The sequence below is a fragment of the Morone saxatilis genome, unplaced genomic scaffold (assembly GCF_004916995.1).
Source record: "Morone saxatilis isolate NCDOM2014 unplaced genomic scaffold, NCSU_SB_2.0 Contig16, whole genome shotgun sequence".
Classification (NCBI taxonomy): domain Eukaryota; kingdom Metazoa; phylum Chordata; class Actinopteri; family Moronidae; genus Morone; species Morone saxatilis.
Window position 1 is genome coordinate 26,615,241 of NW_023339718.1, and position 25,412 is coordinate 26,640,652.

At 39.7% G+C, this 25,412-nt stretch overlaps 2 protein-coding genes across 4 annotated transcripts in view; both read left to right on the forward strand.

The window, feature by feature from the left end:
• The first annotated feature begins 3,187 nt into the window (after nucleotides 1–3,187).
• Nucleotides 3,188–7,999, forward strand: fgf17 (fibroblast growth factor 17). Its single transcript, XM_035658752.1, has 5 exons — nucleotides 3,188–3,340; nucleotides 3,427–3,463; nucleotides 3,684–3,861; nucleotides 5,307–5,413; nucleotides 7,630–7,999. Exons 1-5 carry the CDS (start codon nucleotides 3,309–3,311, stop codon nucleotides 7,918–7,920), a joined length of 645 nt encoding a protein of 214 aa, XP_035514645.1. The 5' UTR covers nucleotides 3,188–3,308; the 3' UTR covers nucleotides 7,921–7,999.
• A 2,479-nt stretch (nucleotides 8,000–10,478) lies between these two features.
• Nucleotides 10,479–25,412, forward strand: part of fkbp15b (FKBP prolyl isomerase 15b) — a 19,189-nt gene continuing 4,255 nt past the window's right edge. Inside the window, exons 1-24 of one of the 3 annotated variants that reach the window (XM_035658659.1) lie at nucleotides 10,479–10,670; nucleotides 14,542–14,645; nucleotides 14,735–14,813; nucleotides 15,066–15,135; nucleotides 15,224–15,298; nucleotides 15,668–15,766; nucleotides 15,883–16,032; nucleotides 16,124–16,192; nucleotides 16,788–16,931; nucleotides 17,087–17,241; nucleotides 17,348–17,396; nucleotides 17,496–17,612; nucleotides 18,266–18,350; nucleotides 19,333–19,433; nucleotides 19,535–19,622; nucleotides 19,846–19,955; nucleotides 20,040–20,138; nucleotides 20,265–20,359; nucleotides 20,786–20,888; nucleotides 23,200–23,371; nucleotides 23,716–23,852; nucleotides 24,062–24,217; nucleotides 24,432–24,584; nucleotides 25,123–25,218. In XM_035658659.1, the coding sequence (XP_035514552.1) occupies nucleotides 10,621–10,670; nucleotides 14,542–14,645; nucleotides 14,735–14,813; nucleotides 15,066–15,135; nucleotides 15,224–15,298; nucleotides 15,668–15,766; nucleotides 15,883–16,032; nucleotides 16,124–16,192; nucleotides 16,788–16,931; nucleotides 17,087–17,241; nucleotides 17,348–17,396; nucleotides 17,496–17,612; nucleotides 18,266–18,350; nucleotides 19,333–19,433; nucleotides 19,535–19,622; nucleotides 19,846–19,955; nucleotides 20,040–20,138; nucleotides 20,265–20,359; nucleotides 20,786–20,888; nucleotides 23,200–23,371; nucleotides 23,716–23,852; nucleotides 24,062–24,217; nucleotides 24,432–24,584; nucleotides 25,123–25,218 (2,556 nt within the window). In that variant the 5' untranslated portion in view covers nucleotides 10,479–10,620. The remainder of the gene's footprint in view (nucleotides 10,671–14,541; nucleotides 14,646–14,734; nucleotides 14,814–15,065; nucleotides 15,136–15,223; nucleotides 15,299–15,667; nucleotides 15,767–15,882; nucleotides 16,033–16,123; nucleotides 16,193–16,787; nucleotides 16,932–17,086; nucleotides 17,242–17,347; nucleotides 17,397–17,495; nucleotides 17,613–18,265; nucleotides 18,351–19,332; nucleotides 19,434–19,534; nucleotides 19,623–19,845; nucleotides 19,956–20,039; nucleotides 20,139–20,264; nucleotides 20,360–20,785; nucleotides 20,889–23,199; nucleotides 23,372–23,715; nucleotides 23,853–24,061; nucleotides 24,218–24,431; nucleotides 24,585–25,122; nucleotides 25,219–25,412) is intronic. The other 2 variants (XM_035658660.1, XM_035658661.1) reach the window with 2 other exon arrangements.

Consider the following 25,412-nt stretch of genomic DNA (forward strand, 5'->3'; position numbering starts at 1 on the left):
CTAACATGCTGATGTTTAGCAGGCTTGATGTTTACCATGTTCACCATCTTAGTTTAGCATGGTAACATGCTAACATTGGGTGATTAGCACTAAACATAAAGTACAGCAGAGGCTAATGGGGATGCCATTAGTTTTTGCAGGTATATAGCTACTACTATATATACTTGACAGATTGGGAGCAACCGACCGGCTATTGTCGGATCAATATAGCTTTTAATTTGCTTTTTACATTTTTTTTTATAAAGATTTGTCGAAATTCTCATTATTTCGCATACCAAGTTGCTAATTGGACTGTAGTGGAAGTTTGCACCAGAGAAAGGGGGTTTCACGTGATCAAAAAGGATTCATCGTCTGTGGATCAGAAATATCCACAGAACATTTCATGGATGTATAAATGTTTCATGTATTCAAGTTATCTTGTCATTGATCAAAGCTGTGAATCAATGTTTGCAGTAGAAGAAATGTCACAAAAGTAGAGCACACAAATAATGGGAAATCTTTCTCTGGGGACCTTGAATATGTATACCAAACTGGCCAGTAGTTTTAGGATACGTGTGGAGGAAAGTGTTGGATGGTCAGACCGTCCAACCAGCCAACACTGTCCTCCTTAGGACCTGCTGCTAACAGAACAGAGAGGATTTTGAGTAAAGGTATTCCAACAACTTGAACAAAACAACATTTGATCCCTTGGGAATGAGTTGCTTCCCCAAATGAGGGAGTTACCTCTGGATCTTGTTCAGGAGTGAGGGTAAGATGGAATCTGAGACCGACAGGTGGATCAGTGTGGTGTGGGCAGTAATGTGGGCAGCATACGGGACTATCATGGTGAAGAGAAAGCTTAGCCTGAAGGCAAAGCTCTTGGTTTACCAGTGGATCCAACCCAGTCTCCTACAAATTACATTATACACAACTCAATTGCAACAGCAAACATTTTGAGGTTTTTGAGGAGCTGTGGGACATCTAGGCAACTTTGCTAAACCTGCTGTCACTATGGATAATTGGTGGAAATGCCATAAAAGAACTATAGAAAATCTTCACACACTACCAAGTTGATTGTTATGCTCACAGTGAAGGAACAGCATTTTGCTCTTTTATCCTAACTTGTAAATAGGTGTCTAATCATAGTGTAGGCTATTTACTGTATGTCCTCGAATATGGTGGTATAAGAGCTAGACAAGTGGCATTTCATGAGGCTCTATCTCCTCTTTTTCTTCTTTCTGTATTCCATTACCTAAACATCTCGCTGACAACACAGCATAGCCAGAGATCTGTGAATTCCACAGTGATGACAGCAGCTACTGCAAAAGTACTCTACACCAACAGCCAACCCTACCATCAAATGAAAAAATCATTCTTGTTGGCTCCTGCAACCGCAGGAGGAAGAGGTATTCTTGACCATGTTTCTACATCTAGCAGAATGTGACATGTACAATTGAGCCACAGCTCAGCACTGTGGAAAACTATATTACTTTAAAACAATGACAGCAATAAAAATGTTTTTTGCCCATCATAAAACATTGTTCACTGTGCCTCAGCTAATGTCATTAATATTTATTTAGGATTTACTGTTTATTTTGAGAATAACTGCCTTTTTTGTCGTGTAAATTTGCCATAACCTTCAGTATTAAAGATCCGCCATTTTGACATGTAATAGTAGGTTAAACACGTATTAGATGTTCTTTTCCAGTGAGCCAACATACACAATAGCAGCACACTTGACCGCAGTGGAACAAACCTTAAGTTGTATCTTTGGTAACTCCTGTGTTTATTGTTCTTCTAAATTTTATTGTGTTTCTGATTTACCTTTGTGCACATATTTGCTATGGCCTTTGGGTATGGGTACATTTATGATCTCATTTGGCACTACTATTTATCTTAACATAAAGACTGAATTAAAGATCAATCAACTAATCAATCATTAAAGCGTTTGGTGTACTGTTGCACAGTGTTTTGTCAATTTATTTTGAGCTGTACTTGTTACAATGAAGATATGACCGGACCGAGCACCATGCTAGTAAATCATGTCCACATCACTCACATTACTACATGTCTGTTTAGCTTTCTGACTAAAACAATACTGAATGTTGTGATACGAGAGGAGAACTGATTGACGGGCCGGTGTCTTACAGTAAGAAGTGACATCAACAAGTGGAATCAGTTGCTGCTGGCTCCTGTCAGCCAGTCAGAGGTAGGCCGAGATGTCAGGGATGCCTAACTGCTGCATTTTATCACTTTATTGCCCTAGACAGGAGCTGACGGTGGCGGTGGGGTCAAGAGAACGTGAGAAGGGTAAAATGTGAAGGCACTTGAAGCTTCGTGTTACACTGTTGTTCATGGACACAAAGTCCTCAGATGCCTAATCAGCAGCTACCAAAATATAAAGCTATTGTCTTTCTTCTCCTCTCCTCTTTTCTTTTTTCTTCTCTTTCTTCTAAATTAATTATTTTCAAATGAGGAGGAAAGGCAGCATCCTGCTCATCTTGGGATGTTGATTGCTTATTGTGTAAAGATGAAACAGGCCTTTTGTCTGCATGATTTGTTTTGGCCTCCTTTTACATGAGCTGGAAGTGTGACCAGTTAACATAAGATAAAAGGGGAGTATGGTGGTGGTGGGGCAATGGTCTCTTTAACACCTAATTGCCACACCCATAAGGTACCATTAGCTACTCACTTTTAAATACAGTGCCACAGTAATGGTATGCATTTGAGGGAAAGACAGGCTTGAAGGAAATTTGAGCCAAAACTCTCAAACCATTTTCTTTTGCAATTTCACTTCAGGATTTGGATGTGGAATCTTTTTTTTTTTGCTTTTGCCTATCTCAAAGAATGTGAGTGATTTCTTCCCTCTCTATTAAATCATCATTAGGGGTCCTGTCTCTGTGCCCACCCACAATAGAAAGATTTTAGGGAGGGACTTTGCCTTTCAACATTTAACCAGTGAGCAGCCTGATCCCGGTGAGACAGAGGGCTTTTCAAAACCTGGAATTAACCCAAGCAGACCTGCACGGAGCCGGGGATCCCCTCACATCTCACCCCAGTGATGTTAAGACAAATAACGAGCTTTTTATGAAAATATATATTGCCTATAATGGATGTATCTGCTGCTGATGCGCTGCACGGATCTTTTGGAGAGCTTTTCACCGCTCAGTCAGCCGGATCAGGTTTTTGATAAATGTGAGGGGGAATAACTCTTGTTTCAGAGACTTTGTTGGTGTGGATGGACAGGTCAGGAGCGCATATGTGGATTTATTTCTGGGATTTATCTGCCTCAAGATTCCGCGTCTTGATCGGATGAAATAAAAAGAAGAATGTATGGAATAAACCAGCGCTGCATTTACATGTAAGGCGACCCGTCGATTGTATGATTGTGTGATATTGCTGCAAAATGGCTTCTTTATAATTCTACTTTTATTGTTGCTTCTGCAGATCATTTCATTTTTTCGTGCTGTGGTGCCAAGCTCAGGTAAGCGCTCAAAAACTGTTCATTTCCTAAAGACTTGCATTAGGGTCATACGTCCATTCTGAATTTCACATTTGAGTACAACTTTGTTTAGTAGTGATAGGGGAAATAATTCGATTTGTAGGCTTTCTGGTGGTGATAAAATCAGTTCTACATTTTTTTTTTTATCCCAGATTAGAAAGAAAAAAATTATGTATTTTATTTTTCCCTTTGCATAAAAAAGGGGGAGAATCACCCGTCTCCTAATTTTAACCAGTATGTGAGGACGCAGGGCGCAGTGACGGACCAGCTCAGCCGCAGACAGGTCAGGGTGTACCAGCTCTACAGCCGCACCAGCGGGAAACACGTCCAGATTCAGGGCAAAAGGGTCACCGCCACCGCCGAGGATGGAAATATGTACGGTAAGAACTGACCCGAGACCTGCTGATAATCTTGTAGGACATTTTGGCTTGTGTTTATATAGGGATTGTCCTATTTCACTACACTTGCTTCCTGAAGTTACAACCAAATAGGACAACAAAGGATACAGTCAGATATCTTTAAAAAAACAAAACAGGTCTGGACCAGCTCCACATTGTGCCTCTTATTTATTACCATTACACTGCAGGGACAGAGTTAAAAGTAGGCCTACTAATAAATGCTATTGAAAAAGCCAGAAGACTCAAAAAGTCCTGTAACCTGTTTTTTGGGTTGCAATAGAATTTTTAATCCAGGTAGCCGGAAAGGACACGTCCTCCTGTCCTTTTTTCAAACATATTTTCTGTGGAAATACAAAATATAGACCCATATAACTGATTATGTGACTTGTATGTAATGCTATGGAGCTAGTTTGGACTGATAATTACATTATTTCTTAAAAAGTGGATATTGGCCACACTCAACACGCAACCGTTTTACATCAATCTTTTTAAAGTTATGGCAACTTCTAATGGAATTATGTTTAACAAATGTACCACATTAAGTTATGGGAATTAACTTTTCCTCCACAATGAAAGGTGTTTTTAGTTACTACTTAGAATTGGTAGCATAAAAGTTTTTACGATTAGGCTACTTATAAAAATGTGTTCCAACTAGTTACTTATGTCAACACAACTCATCAAAATAATGTTTGGAACTTAAAATGATTATCTAAATCAATAAATTAGAAGTTTTGACAATAGGTCCACTGAATTACTTTTTAAAGTACCAGTATGACAGAGCTCACTGTAATTCAGCCTCTAACTGTCAGTGTAAACTCTGCAGTGAAACCTGTTCCTGCTGTATGTGTTTATTGTGATTTTGAGCTCTTGGTACACACATATTAGCCTGCAATTGATGACAAAACAGAGATTCTTCAGAGGAATTAAGTGAAACTATTGGATTGAACATTGGTCCCTGACATACAGCTACAAAGCCCCTGCTGGGGACGGATGTCCTCAGGCACAACCAGCAGTTTCACCTCCAGCCCGCTCGTCCCTCCCTCTGTGAGGTGTTTTCAGGCTTGTATGTTAATTCGGCCTCCCTGCTGTATCCATGAAGCCATCGTCTGGCGAATTAACAGCTGATTAGGACAAGTCCTTTGTCTCTATAGCCCCAATACGCAAGGCTGTTGTAATGCCCACTGGCCGTAATTGACTGCAGGACAAACTCAACTGAGAATGTATATTCTGCCTCCAATAAAGCTCTTTAATGTTCAGTGATAACATTTGTTTAATCACTTGGTGATTAAACAAATATCAAGGAAACTACATATGTAGCTGCTCATTTTCTGTGTGGGATATTACTCAGGAATATTGAAAATACATATTTAAAAATAAAGAGTTTTCTATCTTCAGCTCCTTGACGTTCTCCTCTCTTTTTCCGGCAGCTCGTCTTTTTGTTGAGACGGACACCTTTGGCAGTCGAGTGAGGATAAGAGGCGCAGAGAGTGGGCGCTACCTATGCATGAACCGGAAGGGGAAACTTGTTGGAAAGGTACGATATACATGTGTGATTTCTTCAATGTGGGAGCAAGGAGACTCTTGGTGGCAGATATTGAAACATACTGATTTTAGTTGGTATGGGAAAGTTCTCAATCAGTGCAGTGCCAAAATTAATTGCAAAGGAAACTGAAGTAGTATGGTGATATTAAGCAGCCAAATCCTTCTGTTGCAAGCAGAAATGGTATCAAATAGTATTTCACTAATTAATCAATTAGCTGTTTAGTCCATTAAATGTAAGAAAATGGTGAAAACTGTTGATCCAAGGCCCAAGCTGACATCCTCAAATGTTTTGGTTTGTTCATTCAGTTTACTAGAGGACTAAAGAAACCAGAACATATTTACATTTGAGAATCTGAAATCAGAGAATTTGGACATTTTGACAAAAAAATTATTTAAAAAAACAAAACATACAAAATTTAATTTCACAAGGTGGTTATTATTTTAAAATTTCACTTGGTGATATTTGCTGAACATACAAGTAAAATATATTCTGGGGAGTACAAATTGTTACAAGTTAATTTAATATGTTGGGTAGATGTTTATCACAGTATCAGCTCTATGAGTGGGCAAAAAGCTCTATTGAAATAAAAAACATAAAAACATCTAAATCCATTCTGGTCTCCGTCAGAGGGCTCACAATCTGTGCCAGACCTTACTTTATCCAGTAAAACACACACTAGCTCCAACACTACAGCTTCAGCCCATTGTCACTGTAGTCTCATAACTTGTCAGTCACCCCAGGACATGATGTGCTGGAAAAAAGCAATCCTCAGTGCCAGAGGGCTGAGTGATAGTCGCTCAGTCTTATTGGCCGTGGCTGACAGCAACGAGGGGGAAGCACCCTCCCATAATGCACCGCCTGTGTGTTTGTGTCATATGTCAACCTTCCACTTCCTTCGTGGAAATGGAAAAGATGGATTCACATATCTGGCTTACATGACGAGTCATAAATCTATTTCTCATCATGGTTGAGAGGTGCAGGAGCTGTGGCTGCTGTAGTGTCTGTTTATAGATAACAAGTCCACTCGGAGAAAGACTCATGCTGCTCTCTCTTGTGATGTGTCCTAAGCTTTTGGACTCATATTTTCATTGCTTATCAGAATTCAACTCAAGAAATGGCTATTCTTAGTTCTTGGAAATATGCTTATTTGCTTTCTTGGTGAGAGTTAGATGAGATGCCACTCTCACGTCTGTATGGTAGCCTTAATAAGATACCAACTGCAGCTAGTTAGCTTAGCTTAGCATAAGGACTGGAAAAGAGGGAAAATGTTCAAATATAACTAACTATGTTATTTATTTCTAAAAGACAACTACACATTGTGGTTTTATTGGAAAATCATAAGCCTAACTGTTCCTGTTCAACAACGAGATAACATATTTAAAAGCTTTAGAGGTGCTGGTAGGCACATTTTTTCACTTGTGGAAAGAGGCAGGTTACTAAGCTAGTCAATCTAACTCTGGGCAACAACGCAAATAAGTCCTAGATCTTCAACATGGTGCTCAGAGTTACTGCAGGGGGGTCGCCAAATCATTGTGTAATAATATTTAAAAAATTTTAATAAATGTTTTTTTTTTTAATGTGTGAATACACATTAACATGAATCCAACATGTTTATTATCACATGTAAATCCCACATGTATGTTCAAAATTGAAACATGAATATATAAGTATTGTTTTAATACTTAGCTTATTATTTAATACCTGTCACTATAACTGTAGGCTCAGTTTAGTATGCAACACAATTTTATACAATATAAGTAGTTAAGGGTCCCTGCTCTTTGTGTTGCACAAGTTTCATAGTTTTCAAGGTTTCATTGCTTTAAGAAGGCTTTGATATAAGAAAAAAACCTATTAGCTTATTATCATTATTGTATCATAAAGTATTACTTACATATAGGTGTGTCATTTTTAATTCTGTGTTTTCTGTGTTTTTTGTATGCCGTTAAATCTTTTTTTTTACCTTCCTGTTTTAACCTCCTATTTGAATAAAAGACCTTATAGGCAATTGCAAATTAGCAACCGCTATAAACACTATGATACTTGCATGGGATAGCTGTCTTCAGTCTGTCCATGTTTACTGTATCTGTCCCTACTGAATAAACCATAAATAAATAAATAATAAAGCTGGTATTGCAGTAGATTTTGTGGTGTCTGTGCTGTGTCTGTCAAGCTTTAACAGAAGGAACCTTTTCTGTCTCTTCACGCAGCCCAACGGCCGGAGCAGGGATTGTATCTTCACAGAGATAGTTCTGGAGAACAATTACACAGCCTTCCAGAATGCCAAATATGAGGGCTGGTATGTGGCTTTCACCAGGAAAGGGAGGCCCATCAAAGCCTCCAGGACGAGGGAGAACCAGAGAGAGGTCCATTTCATCAAGAGGCTACATACGGGCCCGCCTCCCTTCCCCAACACGGACCAAAGCAAACACTTTGAGTTCATCCGATTTCCGGCCACACGTCGAGCGAAGCGGAACAGGAAACCACATACCTCTTCCTAACATGCAGCAAAAGCAATGGACTGATGACAGTTGTTACATAGGAAGAAACAGATGCGATTTTATTTTTGTATATTTTGATAGGTAAAAGATGGTTGAAAGGCCATAAATCTAAAGTAATATTGCTGTAAAATGATCATGTGTAAATACTGAAAGAGAGTAAAGAAGATGGATTATATTTAATCGTCCTGTGTGTATGTGTTGACTGGTGGGGAGCTGCGAGGGATGAAGGAACATTATGACTACATACTGCAAATACATTTCCAATATTAAAACACTGCCCAAAGCATTTGACATGCTGCATGAACAGTAGCCAAAGTACACCGAAAACATAGTTGAGAAGCAAATTCAAATCGACTATATAATTACTATCAGCTTATTATTATGTCCCATGCTATACTAGTTTGCCATTAAATATTCAGCCACTATTTTTTAATAATGCTAAACCCTCATGGAAAAAACTGGGTTTTTGAATGGCCTTTTAGTTAGATGCCTGAAATAAGGTCTATGATATAAAATACATTAGTAAATATTCCATCTGAATTTTTTAACTTTTAGGTGTCTTAAAAAAGACGGTTACTAACAAGTACTCACCAACTGTTATTCTATTAAGTTGGAAGTTTAGTGGCGGCAATGATGAAGTCCTACGACCATGGTGTTGTTGGCCTAGTGTTAGCTTTTGACATCTAGCGATTGCCTTTACGTTTCAAAAATCATAATAGTGATGTTTATTTGTTGTTGATTATCTTGCTGAATAAAACATGTAAGTATCATACATAAATATCAACACTCCAAAATCCAATGGAAAAATCCCATTAGCTTTTTGTTGAAGGAACCAGGACAATGCTAACTTACAAAAATATAGCCTACAAAAATATGTCACCCCTGCAGCACTCTATAGCAGTTGCAATGCTTGCATTGCAACTGAATTAGGTGATTCAGCTGCAGCTAATACTGAAGAAATAACTGAAGTCTGTCAGTCGGCACTCTAATATGTGAGTTTTCAAAGCAACATAGAACAACTGAAGGAGCTCCAAAAATCATAAATAAACTGCGAGGCAGTCAGAAGATAATGAACTGTTGTCAGAATATAAATACAACTGCTAACAAATGAATAAATTAGAGTGGCACAGCCAATGCCAACGGCTGTAACGATGCTGTATGTGCTGCTTGCCAACAGATCCTCACAGCCAGGACCAGCAAATATTAGAATAGAAAAAACAGATAAAGGCAATTTGCTCAGGACCAACCTGAAGGTGAAATATAGGAAGGATGGATTGAACAGCATTAGGGGAGAACGTAGGTGAGCAGAAGTTGTACATCAACAACCTGCACAGCAATTGTGGAGTAAACACTGATGCTCATGTCACACATCAGATTGTATTCGATTTATGTGTTGCCAGGACTGACACAATGTTATGACAGATCAAAATGCTATTTGGAGTTCAGGCAAACAATGTCGCTCTTTTAATGAACTTGGCAAAGAAGGAAGGCACGAGCCTCAGACTGAATTAACATTGACTGTAGGAAATGTGGCTGTGTTAATGTAAAAGTAATGAGATCTTTTTTTGCCACGATGATAGAAAAACATCTGAAAACAGGTTGGGGAGAAACACTTTGTGTTCCATGTGGCGTACAAAGTATTAAATGCCACAGATTCAGTGAGAAATATTAACATTTTGTTTTGCTAAATTGCTTTTGATGGACTCCACTGCACTACATTTTTTTAAAAGCATTATAACAAATAAAAAAGTAAATAGAGAATAAAAAAAGACTATTTATTTCCCCAATAAAATAGTCACATATATTTTCATAACAAATAATACCCTTATTTAAGTCTAAAGTAGTGAGTAACATATAGTAGCATTCAAATTTTCCACCAAAAAGTTATCTCCTCACATTATAAGATAGGATTCAGTGGATAGATTTCTTTGTCGAATTTAGAATTGAAGCTCCCTGACCTTATTAGGATCACTTAACATATATCTTTTCCTTCTTCCAAATCTGAGTTTCAATAGAATTTATGTCTGGGAAGAATTTATCTCACATTTTGACATGAAACAGCAGGGTAAACACAGGTGTTACCAATGATACTAATTAAGGTTCCATTCCATTTAGTGTAGCAGAGCCTTTACAGTGAGCCAACATGCACAATAGCAGCACCCTGTCTCTGTTTGACCCCAATGGAACCTAATTGAGACCCCAATGGAACCTAATTAGTATTATTGGTAACACCTGTGTACACTACTATTTCATGTGAAAATGGCTGCTGAGGCCTGTTCATTTTTTGTTTATGTCATTTATTATTGAGTCTATATTAAGAAATTCTCTTCTCATCTAAACCCTTCTGTGAGGTCAAAGGTCAGGGCTGACTACAGGGCAGCATCCCCTCACAGTCAGTGCGCATACTTGATGACTAAGCAGCACTTTCAACTCAGGATGACCTTGTGCTGCTGCCTTCTTCCTCAGGGCGAAATCCTGTAAACAGAAACTGTATTTGTAGGTTCATTTGAAACCCTGTAGTAGCCTGTGGCGCCCTCCAGCGGCAGATAGCACTAATTGAATTTGGATCAGGTGGAAAGTCAGCTGATTCCACCACAAACAGGAAGGGGAAGTCACAGTTCAACAAAGTAGTCATGTAAAAGCAGCTAACTCATTTGTATATTTGTTTAATTTAATAAAAGAAGGCTTCAGACTCAAAAGATGTTCGGGGGAGACGATGAGGACGGGGACTTCTTGTCTCCTTCCGGAGGGTGAGTTTGTTTATTGCCAACAAGCTAATGCTCTTAGCCTGAGAGCTAACTAGCTAACCAGGATTGAGCCGGGGCTAAGCTAGCTGTTGCCCTGTGTGGGCCAAAACTCACTTAACATTCAGTGTATGGCGACCTTATTTGTACGTAATGTCTTTTAGAAAATAACGTTGTAACGTTTCTCGCAATGGAGCGCATATTTCAGTAAATCTTGTTATTCATAATTGTTCTAACGCCAAGATATAAATATCAAGGGAAGCACTGGAACCACTTCATAAAGAAGAGATTTTATAGAAATGAAGTTCTCTCACAAGAACATAACTGTTACATGTGCTGAGTTATAAAAAATATATATTTGTATAGTCCTGCATGTGTGATAGCCAACCCTCAGTGCACTGCTGGACGATGGATGACACTTTCTATCTGCAAATGAGAGAGCGCAGCATTCCACGTTTCAATGTCATGCCTGTCTCACCGTGTAAAGGTTAGCAGCTACAAAGTGTTTCCATCCTACGGACAATAACAACAGCTGGAACAAACTAATAAGTGGTGAGTTCATGGAGCATTATAGCAAGTTAGGACAGAATTCCACTGATTTCATATCGGCTGCATCTCTGCTGAGGTCTCCCTGCTGATCTGAGTTATCACATGATCTCATATTCCCACTCACTCTATCTGTCTGTTAAACCAAACTCCTATTACAGTATTCAGCTATAGTCACACTGTAGAATAAAAAAATAAAAACAGTTCATTTGCTTTATATCAAGGTAAACACATACACCATGAAGTAGTTGCTTATAGCATGGAGATTGGTAGAATTCTGCCTCTTTTTCTTCTTCTTGGCTCTACAACTACTAGGTGATTAACTAAGAGTTTTCCCTCAATAACTTCTTAATTACTGCTTATTAATGCTACGTAAGGAAGTTGTTGTACACAAATTATAATCTTACGGTAATGTGCTTTGTTCAGTATGGGCCTTATAAGGTAGTAGTGCCATAAGAATAGGCATTCTACCTTAATGGCACTGCATAAATGTGGTCTATTCTCATGTAACAAAACACTAAACAAAAAAAAGTAGGCCATCTCCACATAACTCCAACTCAGCGTATGTTCCCCATTCTAAAGTGAGCTCTTAACTTGCTCTAAAAGTATTCTTTGCTCAGAATGGAACAAAGTCAAAAGATTTTTTTTATAGACATGTATTTATTGAATTTTAACAATTTACAAAAATACATGTTGATACATTTAACAAAGCATATAACAGTCAAACTATAAAAGAATCCACCCCCCCCCACCCCAAAGGAAAAATAAAAGATTTTTAATTATTGTTTTCAACTTGAATTGAAATATATTTTCAGTTTTTTAAATTATCACTGTTTGAAAAGAAGGTGTTGCTTAGTTATGAGCAAAGGTTTACACTTTTAACACAAGTAGTTTTGTTACATGAGAATAGACCGTATTTATTAAGGCCATTAAGGTAGAATAACTTTTCTTATGGTACTACTACCTTATACTGAACAAAGCATATTAAGATCATAACTCCTGTTCAACAACTTTCTTGCTTACCCTTTATAAGCAGCAATTAGGAAGTTATGGAGGGAAAACTCTTAGTTAATGTCCTAGTAGTTGTAGAATATGGTAGAATAATGAGCAACTACTTAATGGTGATTATGTGTTTACAGTGTCATATAAAGTGTAACCAAATGAGGTTTTTATAAGTTACATATGTATTATGTTTATGTATGTTTATTGAAAGCCTCTGAAAATGGAGGTTGCTGTGATGTTGACAAACAGATTCGATGTTCCAGGGATCCAAACTGTGACCCTTTTGTTATGAGACAGACTCAGTTACTATTAATATATTTCGTCCCTCAATTATGAGGCATTCAGTTACAGCTCTGCCGCATTTTCAGACTGACAACAGTGTTGTGCTTTCTGGCACTGTGTGACCATTGTGTGGCAGCAGCAGCAGCAGTGTGCATGAGCGGCTGGAATAAGCAGCTAGTGTAGGGCCTGCTCCAGAGGGAGGAGTGTTATGGCGGCTAATTCCTCTCACATGCTGCCTGTTAGAGGAGTAAAGTGAAGGCTTCTGCCACAGCCCATCTCTGCCCAGTGGATACCCAGCCAGCATTAAGTCGGAGCTCCTCAGCTTCTCCCTCTGCTATGCTGTTGAATGTGCCACTGTGGTGTGACTGCACCGGGGACCGAGAGATCAGGGGTGTCCCGGGACAGAAGAGTTGGAACGTACACTAGAAGGATTTTGACTCACACATGCAAACAGATTGCCCCTCCTCATCCCAGTTCCTTACCGTCGGGGATGAGGGCCTAAAGGCTTTCAACATGTCCGTTCTGGGAGACACCAGTGATTACCAGTGGAAGGAGTTCCAGGGGTCAGTACAGTTAGCTGGGCAGTTTTTCAAGGGTTGAAACCACAGAAATGTTGGTTTAGCCTTGCAGGTTTGATCCCGTGTGTTGAAAATAATGAAATCGGTGGAGTATGTACTGATGTAGTAATGGTTTTCCACCATTTGTAGTGTGTGAACAATTTTTCTAACAATTTTGATGTTTGATTAATTGTTTAAGTCATTTGTCAAGCAAAGATTTCACGTTTGCTGGTTCCAGTTCCTCAAATGTAAGGACCTTCTGCTTCTGCCAGTTGTATTTCAATGCAAATTACATAAATATTTAGAATGAAAGCTTAGTCCTGACCTGGGAATCATTAGTTTTGGGGGGAAAATCTTTTTTGGGAGTTTCACACACCGCCTCTCATGGTTTTCTTCAGCGGATTGTTGTCAGTTGTCATGGAGGGTGTCCATGACGCTGAGGAAGACAATGAGATGAGGTAGAAAGCTCCAGATAAAGAAAATTGTCTTCAGATATCAGAGAGTAAGAGTAAAAAAAAAGTTATCTTTTTTAATGCAACCAGAACAGTGGGATCTGCATTTGTATTTATGTTACAGTCCCTGTTACAACCAACATCATAGCCTTCAGTTTATATTTACCACACTGCTATCTAGCTGTTGGGGATTTCAATTAGGGATCGACCGATATACAAATTATTACTAATGAAGGAAACTGATAACCAATATTTGCAACCGATGTACATTTGCAGTGAAAATGAAAATCTTTGTGTCAAAATGTATAAGAAAGTTGTGAAGTATAACTAAGTACATTTACTCAAGTGCCTTACTTAAGTACAATTTTAAGGCACTTGTACTTTACTTGAGTATTTCTATTTCAATGGCACAGCATCCTTCACTGCTGATTGGCTACACATCACATATGATAGCCTATTATCAATGGCTGTGGGTGGGACATTGAGCTAGACTACAGAATTGTGAGTACGTCAGAGCCAAAGTAGCACATTTTGAAAAACATTTATTTTATCAGTAATCGCAAAAAATGCTGAATGCAGTATCCGATAATCAGCTAGTCCGATAATCAGTCAATTTGAACATATTGCATTGGGCTCTGGAAAACTGTGAAAGCCTTTTAAAAATCCTTTCTTCACATCTAATAGACCATATGATTCATTTGTTAATCAAAAAGATCGATAATCGATAATGAACTGTTGGATGTTGTTTGGACATGTTTTAGCTAGTCTGTGCAGCATAATGTAGCCCATTGTGTAGTTGACTTCCTTCAACCTTGGTGTGGATTAAAGTGGTGTTAGGAGCGGTTGAAGTGTGGCAGCAGCTACAGCGACTCGCTTGTATGAGCAGTTTTACCCCTGTTAGTAGGAACTAACCAGACCGCACAGTCAGTGCTGCGCCAGGGCCGGGATATTTTTATTCTTTATTCTAGTGTATCAAACATTTCTTGGCAAATATAACCATATCTATATGATCTTTACACTTTACACTTCTCCTTTCAGGGCCAAGTTAGCCTCCCTGTTTGGATTAGACCAGGAAACCAGTCAGGGGAACGAGTCGTTCCAGTACACGGCACCCAAACAGCCCAGAAAGAGCTCCAATTCAGGTGAGACCATCAGCATGGAGAACACCGGTGACTTCAGATTCAGCCATGACATGAAGGCTGAACTTAATATGTCTTTTGTCTGTTTACAGCAGCAGCCGCCCAGAAACCAGCTCCACCATCGGGAGCTCCTGCAGTGTTACTCGCCACAGCAGTCCAGGCCTTCAGATAGTGAGGAGGAGTCTGTTTTTATTATTTTCAAACCACTTTAATTTTGCTTTTTGTTGAATTTTTGAGCTTTCTTCATGTATTTTCTTAATGTAAAACATCTGTGGGCTACAGTTGTTCACCCCCCACAAGAGACAGAATTTGCAAAACTTAAAATCAAAATTCCATAACAAATAAATCAAGTCACGACTCCCTAAGTCACCTTATAGCAAGTAAAGTGCAAATCCTTTCTGCCATTTTTTGTCCCATGTGCAGTATTAACGGACAGTATGTGAAGCAGGGCAAGCTGGGAGCAGCCGTACTGGGCAACCACACGACTAAAGAGGTTGGAGCTTTGCTAATTGGTCACTTGTTTGAGATTACTGGTGTGACTTTTGATTTTTTATGAATAATGCACCTCTTCTTTTCTGTAGTACAAGCTGCTTCTGTACTTGAGCCAACAGAAACAAGTTGCCGCTGCCAAGATTCATGTGGGCTTTGTTTTCACGGTGAGTAGAGACATAAAGGATGTTGGACCAACAGATATTCTAATGAATTAAGTGAAGGAATATCACACTTCTGCATATGGATGGGAGGTGACAATGTATGGAAGCACGTTTGGATCATTAAATGTGAAGCTCTTTTGAAATATTTGATTATAATGAAACATTTCCAAAGTTAGGCAGCACAATCTAGACTCCATATTAGTCTGTCTCTGGCTAGATTAATAATTGTAAACAAAAAACGGGAACAATATATCAAAGTTCATGATACTACAGATTCCAGCAGAGCGTGTGGACAAATGAGCAGATTGCTGATGAAAAATTATGTTCGTCATCTTGTCTTTTCTCTGTTCCTGACCACATGTTCTGCCACAGGTACAGCCAAACAACTACTGCACTTTTTATGACGACCAGAGGCAGAACTGGTCCCTGATGTTTGAATCAGAGAAAGCTTCATTGGACTTCTGCAAAGAGGTTAGGAGGAGACCTACCCCTTTATCCTTCTGACCTACATCAGAGCCAAGTTTCACCGAATTACACGGGTTATGTTGTTTATCAGATGACGACGTCTTTTCTCTTGTTTCCATTAGGTATGTTTGGCCAAAGCGAACAGTGCGTCCTCCTTAGATGCCGTGGTGATTCAGGATCTGAGTCTTGGCGAGGGCCAGGCAGTGGAGAACGGAGACTCTCTGGAAGTGGTGTACACAGGCTGGCTCCTGCAGAACTACGCCATCGGACAGGTCACATGCTTCCACCATCATTTGATCGATTGTACCATTTTGTCACCAGTTCCTGTTGGAACGGCTTATTGAATGTTAAATATCATTTCAGATGTTTGACTCCAACCAGAACAAGGACAAGTTGTTACGACTGAAAGTTGGAACTGGAAAAGTGATCAAAGTGAGTCAAAACATACTGTACTAAATAAGAAAGCAGCCTAACATCAATTCCACAAAAATACAATTACTGTAATTTTTGAAGATATTCTTAATGACTCATTTATTTTCTTACGTTTTCTTCCATTATTACATTATTATTATTATTTATTATTATTATAATATTAAGTTATTTTTATCTAGTGGTATCCTTTTGGTTTTGGTTGGATTAAAGGTTATATATATATAAAATTCAAATGCAGCTAGATGTCAGACCAAAACAATAAGCATTACGGCCGACTAGACTCCATTGACCAAACCAGTTATTTCACCTAGCTGATAATTGTAAAACACACTTTAGACTGGACAGGAACAAAATAAAACTCACCAAAACTGTCGTTGTTAGTCTTGCATGGTCTTTCCAACAATCAATAACTCTGGTATGGTCTATATAAACCTCACTCAGATTGCTCACTCAGATGTCAATGAAAGCTCCTGGAAAATGTCCCGAAATGGTCGAGGAAAATTGATATCTCAAAAGCGTTTTAAATGAAATCATCCTCATATTATTATGTTATGACCTCATTATTCCTCTTCCTGTTGCTCCTCTGTGTGACCAGGGCTGGGAGGAAGGGATGCTAGGAATGAAGAAGGCAGGTCGTCGTCTTATTGTCATTCCACCCAACCTAGCTTATGGAGCCAAAGGAGTCCCCAACCGTATCCCTTCTAACAGCACCCTTATTTTTGAAGCAGAGCTTCGACGGGTAACTCCCACTGAACAGTTCTTTCTATCTGCTCTTTGACCTTTCATAACATACCTGACCATACTAATGTTACATGAATACTTAATGTATGCCTGTGTTGCTGCCACTTCTGACATGACCTCTTTACTCCTAGTTGCTTGTGGTTTGTGCTTTAGGTGAAGTTTTCCAAGGACAGTGGGTCTGATCGGGCCAGTGCTAGCTCCAGAGACTCTGCTGCTCCCTCCCCTGCTCCTTCCCCAGCACCCAGTGTGGAAAATCTGGCCCCAGAGCCCCCAGTACAGACAAGTGCCTCAGGTCCAGGCATAGCAGGGTGAGATTTAAACCCCAGGAAATTGTTAACAGCATTATCCTTTAATTTTTTGTCACTTGACTTGAAGTTGACTCATTTGTCTCTGATGTCTTCTTTGTTTTTCCAGGGAGCCACCACTTCGTGCAAAGTCAAACTCGCTCAGTGAGCAGCTGGCAGTAAGCAACCTCGCTGCTTTCTTTCTTATGTCTTTGATACTAATAGTATTCAGTTATTTTGCAGCTTTATTGATGGGAGCTTTCTCTTTCTACCTTCAGAATCCAGACGCCACAAAAGCCAAGCTGATCTCTCGCATGGCAAAGATGGGCCAGCCCATGTTGCCCTTTCTGACAGGAGTGGCCAGCCAGCCCGAATCCAGTGACTCTGAGCTTGAGGTGGGTTGGCAGAACTCTGGGAAGGAAGTTTTTCTTTAGATGTTGAAGAATAGGTCCATATTTTTCCTATTGTCAACAAAAACAAACAATGAAGGTATCTATTAGCAAGTATTGTGTGTATATCAAAGCCTGATATATCTTCTTCTGCTGTGCCATAGAGCTCCATTGTTGTCCAGAAACTATTAAAAACTCATCAATGAGACTCACTCTGGCTGACATGTTCCTTCACATCCATAAACACACACACACACACACACACACTGTAGTTTATTTAGCTCAGTTAAGCAATCTGTGCTTGGGCTTGCAGACCTTAGCACAAGCGTCCTCTGACACATAACAGGATGCTTGTGTTACAACCTTGGTGTTATGAGTTGGAAAGATGTGGAAATTTACCAGACAGGGAGGGTCTAAGGAAAGAAAAGAAAAAGTAGCATTATGGGAACTGTAGGATCCAGTGTTTTTGGAGCTTGACCCAAACTTAAGCAGCTTAAAGTCCTCTCAGCCTCTGCTGCACTGTTTTTTTTTAACAATTCTTTTTTGAGTCTGTCTCTTGCAAATTCTTCAACATAATTGAAATGCAATACAAAATTGCTGGAGTGCCCTCTGTCACATCTGATGTCATTGAGTTTCTGCCACTATGTGTTTATCTCCAGGACACCAGTGGCAGCAGAGTGAAGGATCGGCCCGCAGCTCCATCTCCTGTGCAGATATCCACTGCTGCTCCAGCTTCTGCACACGGTAAGCTTCTTCTGCCTGTTCATGCATGCATTATTAACTGCAGCACAAGATTACAATCAGAATCAGAAATACTTTAATAATCCCAGAGGGAAATTATTTTCGCAACATATATTAAGATCAATATATACAATTAATATATATATATAAGTTATATATATATAATATAGTATATATATAATAAATCTAGTAATAATAGAAATATATATACATAAAAGATAAAAATGTACGAGTTTAATATATGTGCTAAAATAATGGTCAGCGTTTGAGGTCAGATTACAGAGAGAGGGGTGTCTGACTCTCTTGAGGGAGGCCGTTGTAGAGTTTGATGACCACAGGCAGGAATGATTTCCTGTGGCGCTCTGTTGGTGGCATCTGGGTGATGAGGAGTTTCTGCTGAAGGTGCTCTCCTCTGCTGGGCCAGTGTGTCGTAGAGAGGGTGTGGCAACATTGTCCATAGATAGTACTACAGCCCAGAACAGCATCCTCCTCTCTGCCCAACGGTCATTCAGGGTGTCCGCGTCCTCCCCCACAACAATCACCGGCCGCTCCTGATCAGTTTGTGTAAGTCTGTTGTTGTCTGGCCGACCTTCAGCCCCTGCCCCAGCAACTGTGACAGCGGAAGAAAGATCGTACTTGGCAACAACAGACTTCATAAAACCATCCTCAGCAATCGTCCGGCAGATGTTAAAGGACCTCAGCCTCCTCCGGAAAAAGAGTCGGCTTTGGCCCTTCTTGTAGACCGCCTCGAGAACAAAGAACATTTCTTATGACAGTGTACAGTATGTTTTACAATTGACCCTTCCTAAGTACTGCCCCTTTTTAACTAACTACCAAGCTAATTTACATCAGTCATTAGTTAGCTAGTGTTGTTGTAGCTATATGTATGATGCTTTGAATTTATAAACGAAAGTTGACAGAGGCTTGCTCAACTGTTACTGGAGTACAAATCAAAGGAAGGTTCATTCTGTTGTATTTCCTGCAGTACATCCTCATCCTCACACCGCTCCACCATCTGCCTTAGTTCCTGTTATGACCAGTGTTGCACCACAGCCTGGGCTGCCAGGCAGCAGCCACGCCTTTCAGGTGAGATTTCACCACATTTTGTACTAACTTATCAGCAGTAAGTACATAATAGACACATCTGGTGATATCTCTTCATATCATTGCATTATGTTGTTTCATAGCCTTACTCGTACACACAGACCTCTGCAGCTCCATCTCAGCTGCAGCCTGTTGGCCAGGTCTACCCTGCACAAACTGTCCCATACATGGGTGAGAGCATTTTTATTCCATATCAAGGAAACCATTATTGTCAAACCATTATTACCTGGAGTTGTACAGAGTGACTTTAGACTGTATTTTACCATTTCATGATGTAGTTCTGCAGCAGCAGCTTCTGTAGTTAATAATACTACTTAGCTACAAGATAGTTTTGTATTTGATTTTTGAACTGTTACAAATCATGCACCCAGTGATTGTTGTGATTGTGGTCCAGGCTCCAGTGATGTGACTTCCTTCTTGATGACTGAGGCCCGACAACACAACACAGAGATCCGGTTATCTGTTGGAAAAGTAGCAGATAAAGTGGATCAGCTGGCCTCAAAGGTATAAACTCAATGTGCAAGAATATGTTCATTAAATGGCTTTAACAGTAAGGAGATACATGTAGTTATTTTTTTACTTTAACAGATAGATGACCTTCAAAGGCAGGGAAGTCTTTCCATGGGTGTGTCTAGTATGTCGATGGAAACCTCCATGATAATGCACAACATCCAAAGAATTGTCCAGGTACACATCTAAGTAGTATGGTGCCTCTGTTTTTTTTCCTCAGCTCTTTTTGTAATGCAAATATTGACCGATTTATTGGGATCAAACTGAAAACTGTGTTCTGAAAACTCTCTTTTTGTTTTTTAGGAAAATGAATGTCTAAAAAAGGAAGTCTTTGATAAAAGCTCTCGCATCGAGGAGCAAAACCATAAGATTGGGGAGCTCATCAACCAGAACCAGAGGTGAGTCAGAAAATTTCAAAAAATTCACCCAAGCGGTCATAGTATTATGGCTGATCGGTGTGTATATATATCCTGTGATATAGAAAAAGTTGCCTATGTTTTGTTTTTGTATTTTATCTACAGTATGTGTTTTTCTTTTAAACAGTTACAATTGTCATTACACAAATCTTTGTAGTTATATCCTGCTGCAGTGTGAAACTGAAATCAGTGGTTTAAGAAAAACAATGTAACTGTGTCTTTATATACTTGAAGATGATCGTAAAACCATACTATATACTAGGGGATATATAGTATATATGAGAAGATCACCACTGCAAGAACAAGAACACACACCACTGCACATGTAGCTTAAAGAAAGAATCAGGGAGGTTTTCAGTTTAGATGTGCTTGAGGTGGATGTAATGCTGTCATGCTGTGGTTGTCTAGGTACATGGAGCAGAGTAACCTGCTGCTGGAAAAGAGGAACGACTCCCTCAAGTCATCCAGTGAGCAGAACCAGGCCAGACTACTGCAGGCTGAGCAGGACAAGGTCAGGATGTGAGGGGGACAGCTGGGACTGTATGTTGATTGTGCATTCACACTGTTGCAAGCATGATATTACTCAATTGCAATGCAATTCAGAAGAAAATAGTCAAAAGACCTGGGAATAAACAATCAACTATCTTTCTCGGCTCTGATTGGTTGTCTTTGTTCAGGCCATCAGGAGCACTAGGAGGAGCTAGAGAAACCTGAGAGAAACCAATTTTCACAGATCTGTCTCATGTACTACTGACAGCATATAGCGAAGGTTGCAGCAAATATGACAAAAAGTTATTTTTATAAAAGTTACCTGCTACAACCTTTAAGGCCAATTTTAGTTTATTACAGGTTTATCCATATTTATGCATATGTGAGATGATAAGAGACAATAAATGTCAAAGATATGTTTCAGTTACTGTAAATAGTAATGCAGTTTGTTCACCAGAGAGGATTGACATCTGCGCCATCCCAAGCTACCCCCAACACAATCACTGCCCCAGTAGTTTCAGCTGGGAGATGAATGGCGAGTTGTCCATGTGCAACATGCTCTCATAGCTTTAATAAACAAAATAAGCTCACAAAATGTCAAGAAAGGAAAAGAAAATATATAAAGACACCTTCTGGATTCAAGTTTCTCTCTTTTACCAAACTAATAATTGCCTCGTTAACTCACCTTAAAGCACACTTCATTCAAACTCAACAAAAACAAAACTTGTCAAACCTATATATTAGTCTTTCCACTGTTCCCACAGTCACCAGTTACACTCTGGTGGCTAACCGTCTAACTGCGTAAGATGTGACAATAATCTGGCTCTACACGCTGTCGCTGCCTCTCTGATGCTGGACCTTCCCGTCACTCCTCTACTGGCCTTTATCTCTCCTGTCCCAGCCTGTCTCTGCCGTGTCATCATCTTCGCCGGAGTAACAGTCCTGGTTGGAGCCTCTGTGAATCACCTTGTTACTTTATTCCCTGTTATCAAACTAGTTAAAATAAACCCTTAAGTCAGTGTATCTCAGTGTGAGTACTTTCTTTGGAGGCGGACCATTAAATTAAAAAAAACACAAAAAACCCCCACAATTATTATATTCTTCCAATTGCCCATCCCTAATTGGTATCAGCCTAAAAAACCATACAATCTCAGGCAGGCTAAGCACCAAGGAAGGTGTGGTCTTCACACTTAAAGACTGAGTGGCTTTATTTTACATATATTTTGTTGACTTCAGAGTGAACTAAATGAAATCTAGTGTGAGTATGCAGCTGTCTCTTCTTACCATGTTGTTGTAACCATTTTGATAATCTGTTTTCTCTTGTAAAGGAAACTACATTTATTTACTATAACACTATTTTTTTTACAGCAGAGGGACGATTGAACACTGACACTTTGTTCTGTATTACATTTTGAATAATAACTTATTACACTGTCAGTGGAGATTGGGTTGATATTTATTTAACCCTGTACTGTCTGTTTCCTGTTACAAACCTGATGCTAATGATAAGTGCTCACTCTTTGCCGACTGCTCTCTGCCTGCTGATTTGCACTGCTGTGCTGCTCTGAGGAAAATCTAGCATTTACCACTCTCTCTATTCTCAGCATGCACTGCCTCAGGACCTGGGCTCCGGCCAGGTGAGCCTGTTTTCTCTGTGTACTGCTACCAGACTGGGGTCAAATAGTATCTGCAACATAGGAAAATAATGTACAAAGTGAAATTGTTGAAGTGCTCCAAAAATGTATTTTTTTGAATCAGCAATCAAAGTTAAGACAAGCTCAGTTAATTAGGCTAGAAATTAAAATTCAGGAAGGAAAACCTGCTGTTTATGGCTTAAATAACTTTGCAGTGATATTCATTTAGTGGGAGCACAACAGATCAAGTCCCTGAGACAGTCCCTGTAAATGATCAAGTTACAGGAGAGTAGTAAGTTTAGACAACCTCTATGATGCAGTTCTTGGAACTAGTCAGCTGATCTGATTCCGACTTCCAGAAATGCTGCAAAAAGTGTGAGGAATCATGTGGAACTACTGTTTGACCCAGATCTGACCACTGCCACTGGATCCATCCTGTTTATATCATACTTCATTAACATTTTTAACTAACTTTTCTTTCTTCTTTTTCCCTTCCATCTCCTTTTCCTATCAGTTATCACTCACCATTTTTCTCCCACAGGGCCACGCTGCTCACACCACTAGCACCAGTAGGCACTCATCCAGGCTGTCACTGTTAATCCACTGTCTCAGTGTGGCCTGCGTCTGACCTTACTATAGACAGCCACTGGTGCATCCCCTCCTCTCACCCTCCCTCTGTCCGCCCTGCGTCTCCATCAGGTCCGTCTGACGGAGGATCTGGCCTCGTCCACAGCCCGGCTGTCTCAGCTGCAGCTAGAAGCTTCGGCTCAACAACAGAAGGCCACAGAGCTGCAGACTAAACTGAGCTCAGCACTGCAGGACAGTGAGAGCCACAGCCAACGCATCGCAGCCCTGGATATACAGCTGGAAGGTGTGTGTTGAACAAAATTGAACATTTTGTGAAGCATTTCATTTCAAATAGCTCTGTTGCCAGATTATTAGGTACACCTAGTTAAACCGTTGCAGTTGTATTTAGTTTAACTGCCTTCATGAAGGTTATAATGTTCAGTTTGTCTTGAAACTGTTATAATATAATATAAATTATTAAAATTATTCTATATAAATATGGAATAATTTTGGAGGCTTTAGATTGTGTCACATTCTAGTATTATTATGTCATTGATATGTGGAGAGGATTTATATTTGCAAGAAATCTCAGGACATGTTAGCCTAGCCCATGTTAACTTTAAGAAATATTGTGTGTTTGTGTTTCAGAGCTGAAGGAGGCAGCAGAGAGGGCCCAGGCTCAGTACCGCTCAGAGAAACAAAGACGCAAAGAGATGGAGCTGAAAGTCAACAACATGGAGGAGGAACTGCAGGACCTGAAGACTGATAAAGAGAGTCTAGAACGAGTAAGAACCGTGTAGTTCATGTTTTTGTCCTTCTGTCAGTGAAACAGGACAATGCGTATGCACTTAATATCACAGTACACAGAAGTGGAAACAAGCATTATATGTTAAAGAAGTGTTCAGATTTAGAAAGAATTCAAGCAAGAGTTTATGAAATGTGAAATAGTTGTCATGCAAACTCTGACAAACAGTTGGTTCCCCTTCCCTTTAAGACACTTTCAGAAAGGAAGAAGAAGTGGCAGGCTGAGCGTCAGCGTCAGGATGAGGAGGTGGAGGAGCTCCGCAAGAGCAGCCAGCAGGAGCTGGACAACCTCCGAGCTCAACTTCGCAAAGCCAGGACCAGCACTGACAACGCTGCATCTGAACAGGTTTCTATACATCCAATGAAAGGGCTGTTCTGCAAACAATATACTGAAGGAATTAATTTATAATGTGATGGTTTCATCAGTCCACTCTCTGAACTCCCTTAAATATCTTCTGGATCAGTTAATAAGAGATATTTTATGGATTCAGGGTTTATCTGAAGTGGCTACATTACTGTACATATGAGCACTAATGGCATATACCTTGTATGTGTTGCAGTTGTCTCAGCTGCAGGCGGAGCTGGAGGAGGAGTGGAAGGGGAAGTGCGAGCAGATGTTGGCCTGTGCTAAAGAGCAACACAGTAGAGAGCTGGCTGAACTAACAGAGCAAAGAGATGTTCTGCAGGGCAAGCTAACCCAGCTACAGGAAAAGGTAGACAAGCTAGTTTTATTGGAAAGTTTGTCTTATCAGTTGTTGACTTAGAGAAACTTTTACACATTATGGTCACTTTAAAATGACAGTTCACTCCCAAATCAAAAATACCTCCTCTTAACTATAGTGCTATTTATCCATCTACATTGTTTTGGTGTGAGTTGCAGAGTTTTGGAGATATTGACTGTAGAGATGTATGCCTTCTCTCCAGTATAATGCAACCAGATGGCACTCTGCTTGTGGTGCTCAAAGGGGAAAAACAATACATTTGAAAAACTCGATAGCAATGTGTCTTTCTAAAAATCCTGACCTGACCTCAAGATAATCCAAAGACCTTGTTGTGAGCAGTTTCATGTAGTAACTATTACTAAAAAAAGCTAAAACGGCTAACTAATTAGCAGTTATCTAAATCGTTTTGTTGTGCTGTTATTGTTTACAAAATGAAACCACAAGCTGTAGAAAACGCATTAGATATGTTCAGTTCTCAAAGTGTGGTTGTGTGTGTTGCCTTATTTTTGGCCTCTCTCACTCTCAACAGTTCACAGTTATGAAGCAGTCAAGAGATTCAGAAGAACAGAGTTTGCTACAACACCGTGGGCGGATGGAAGAGGAGCAGCAGGCCCTTCAGGAAAAAGTAAGATGGATGACTAGTTGTCAGTCAGCCTGTTCTTCAAATTACATTAAACAATCATCATTGGCAGGGAATGCATTCGTCAGGCATCATGTCACTACAGGAATTTTGTAGGACATCACGTTTACATACACAACTGCTTTTCATTCTGCAGGCAAATTGTTTGCTTCCTTTTATGTTCACACACACACACACAC

What these genes read in the sequence shown, in the direction of transcription:
- fgf17 (XM_035658752.1), top strand. Translation starts at nt 3,309, where the DNA reads ATGTATGGAATAAACCAGCGCTGCATTTACAT. An exon ending in TGCTGTGGTGCCAAGCTCAG is followed by an intron (nt 3,464 to 3,683) that starts GTAAGCGCTCAA and finishes TGCATAAAAAAG; the next exon opens with GGGGAGAATCACCCGTCTCC. An exon ending in AGGGGAAACTTGTTGGAAAG is followed by an intron (nt 5,414 to 7,629) that starts GTACGATATACA and finishes CTCTTCACGCAG; the next exon opens with CCCAACGGCCGGAGCAGGGA.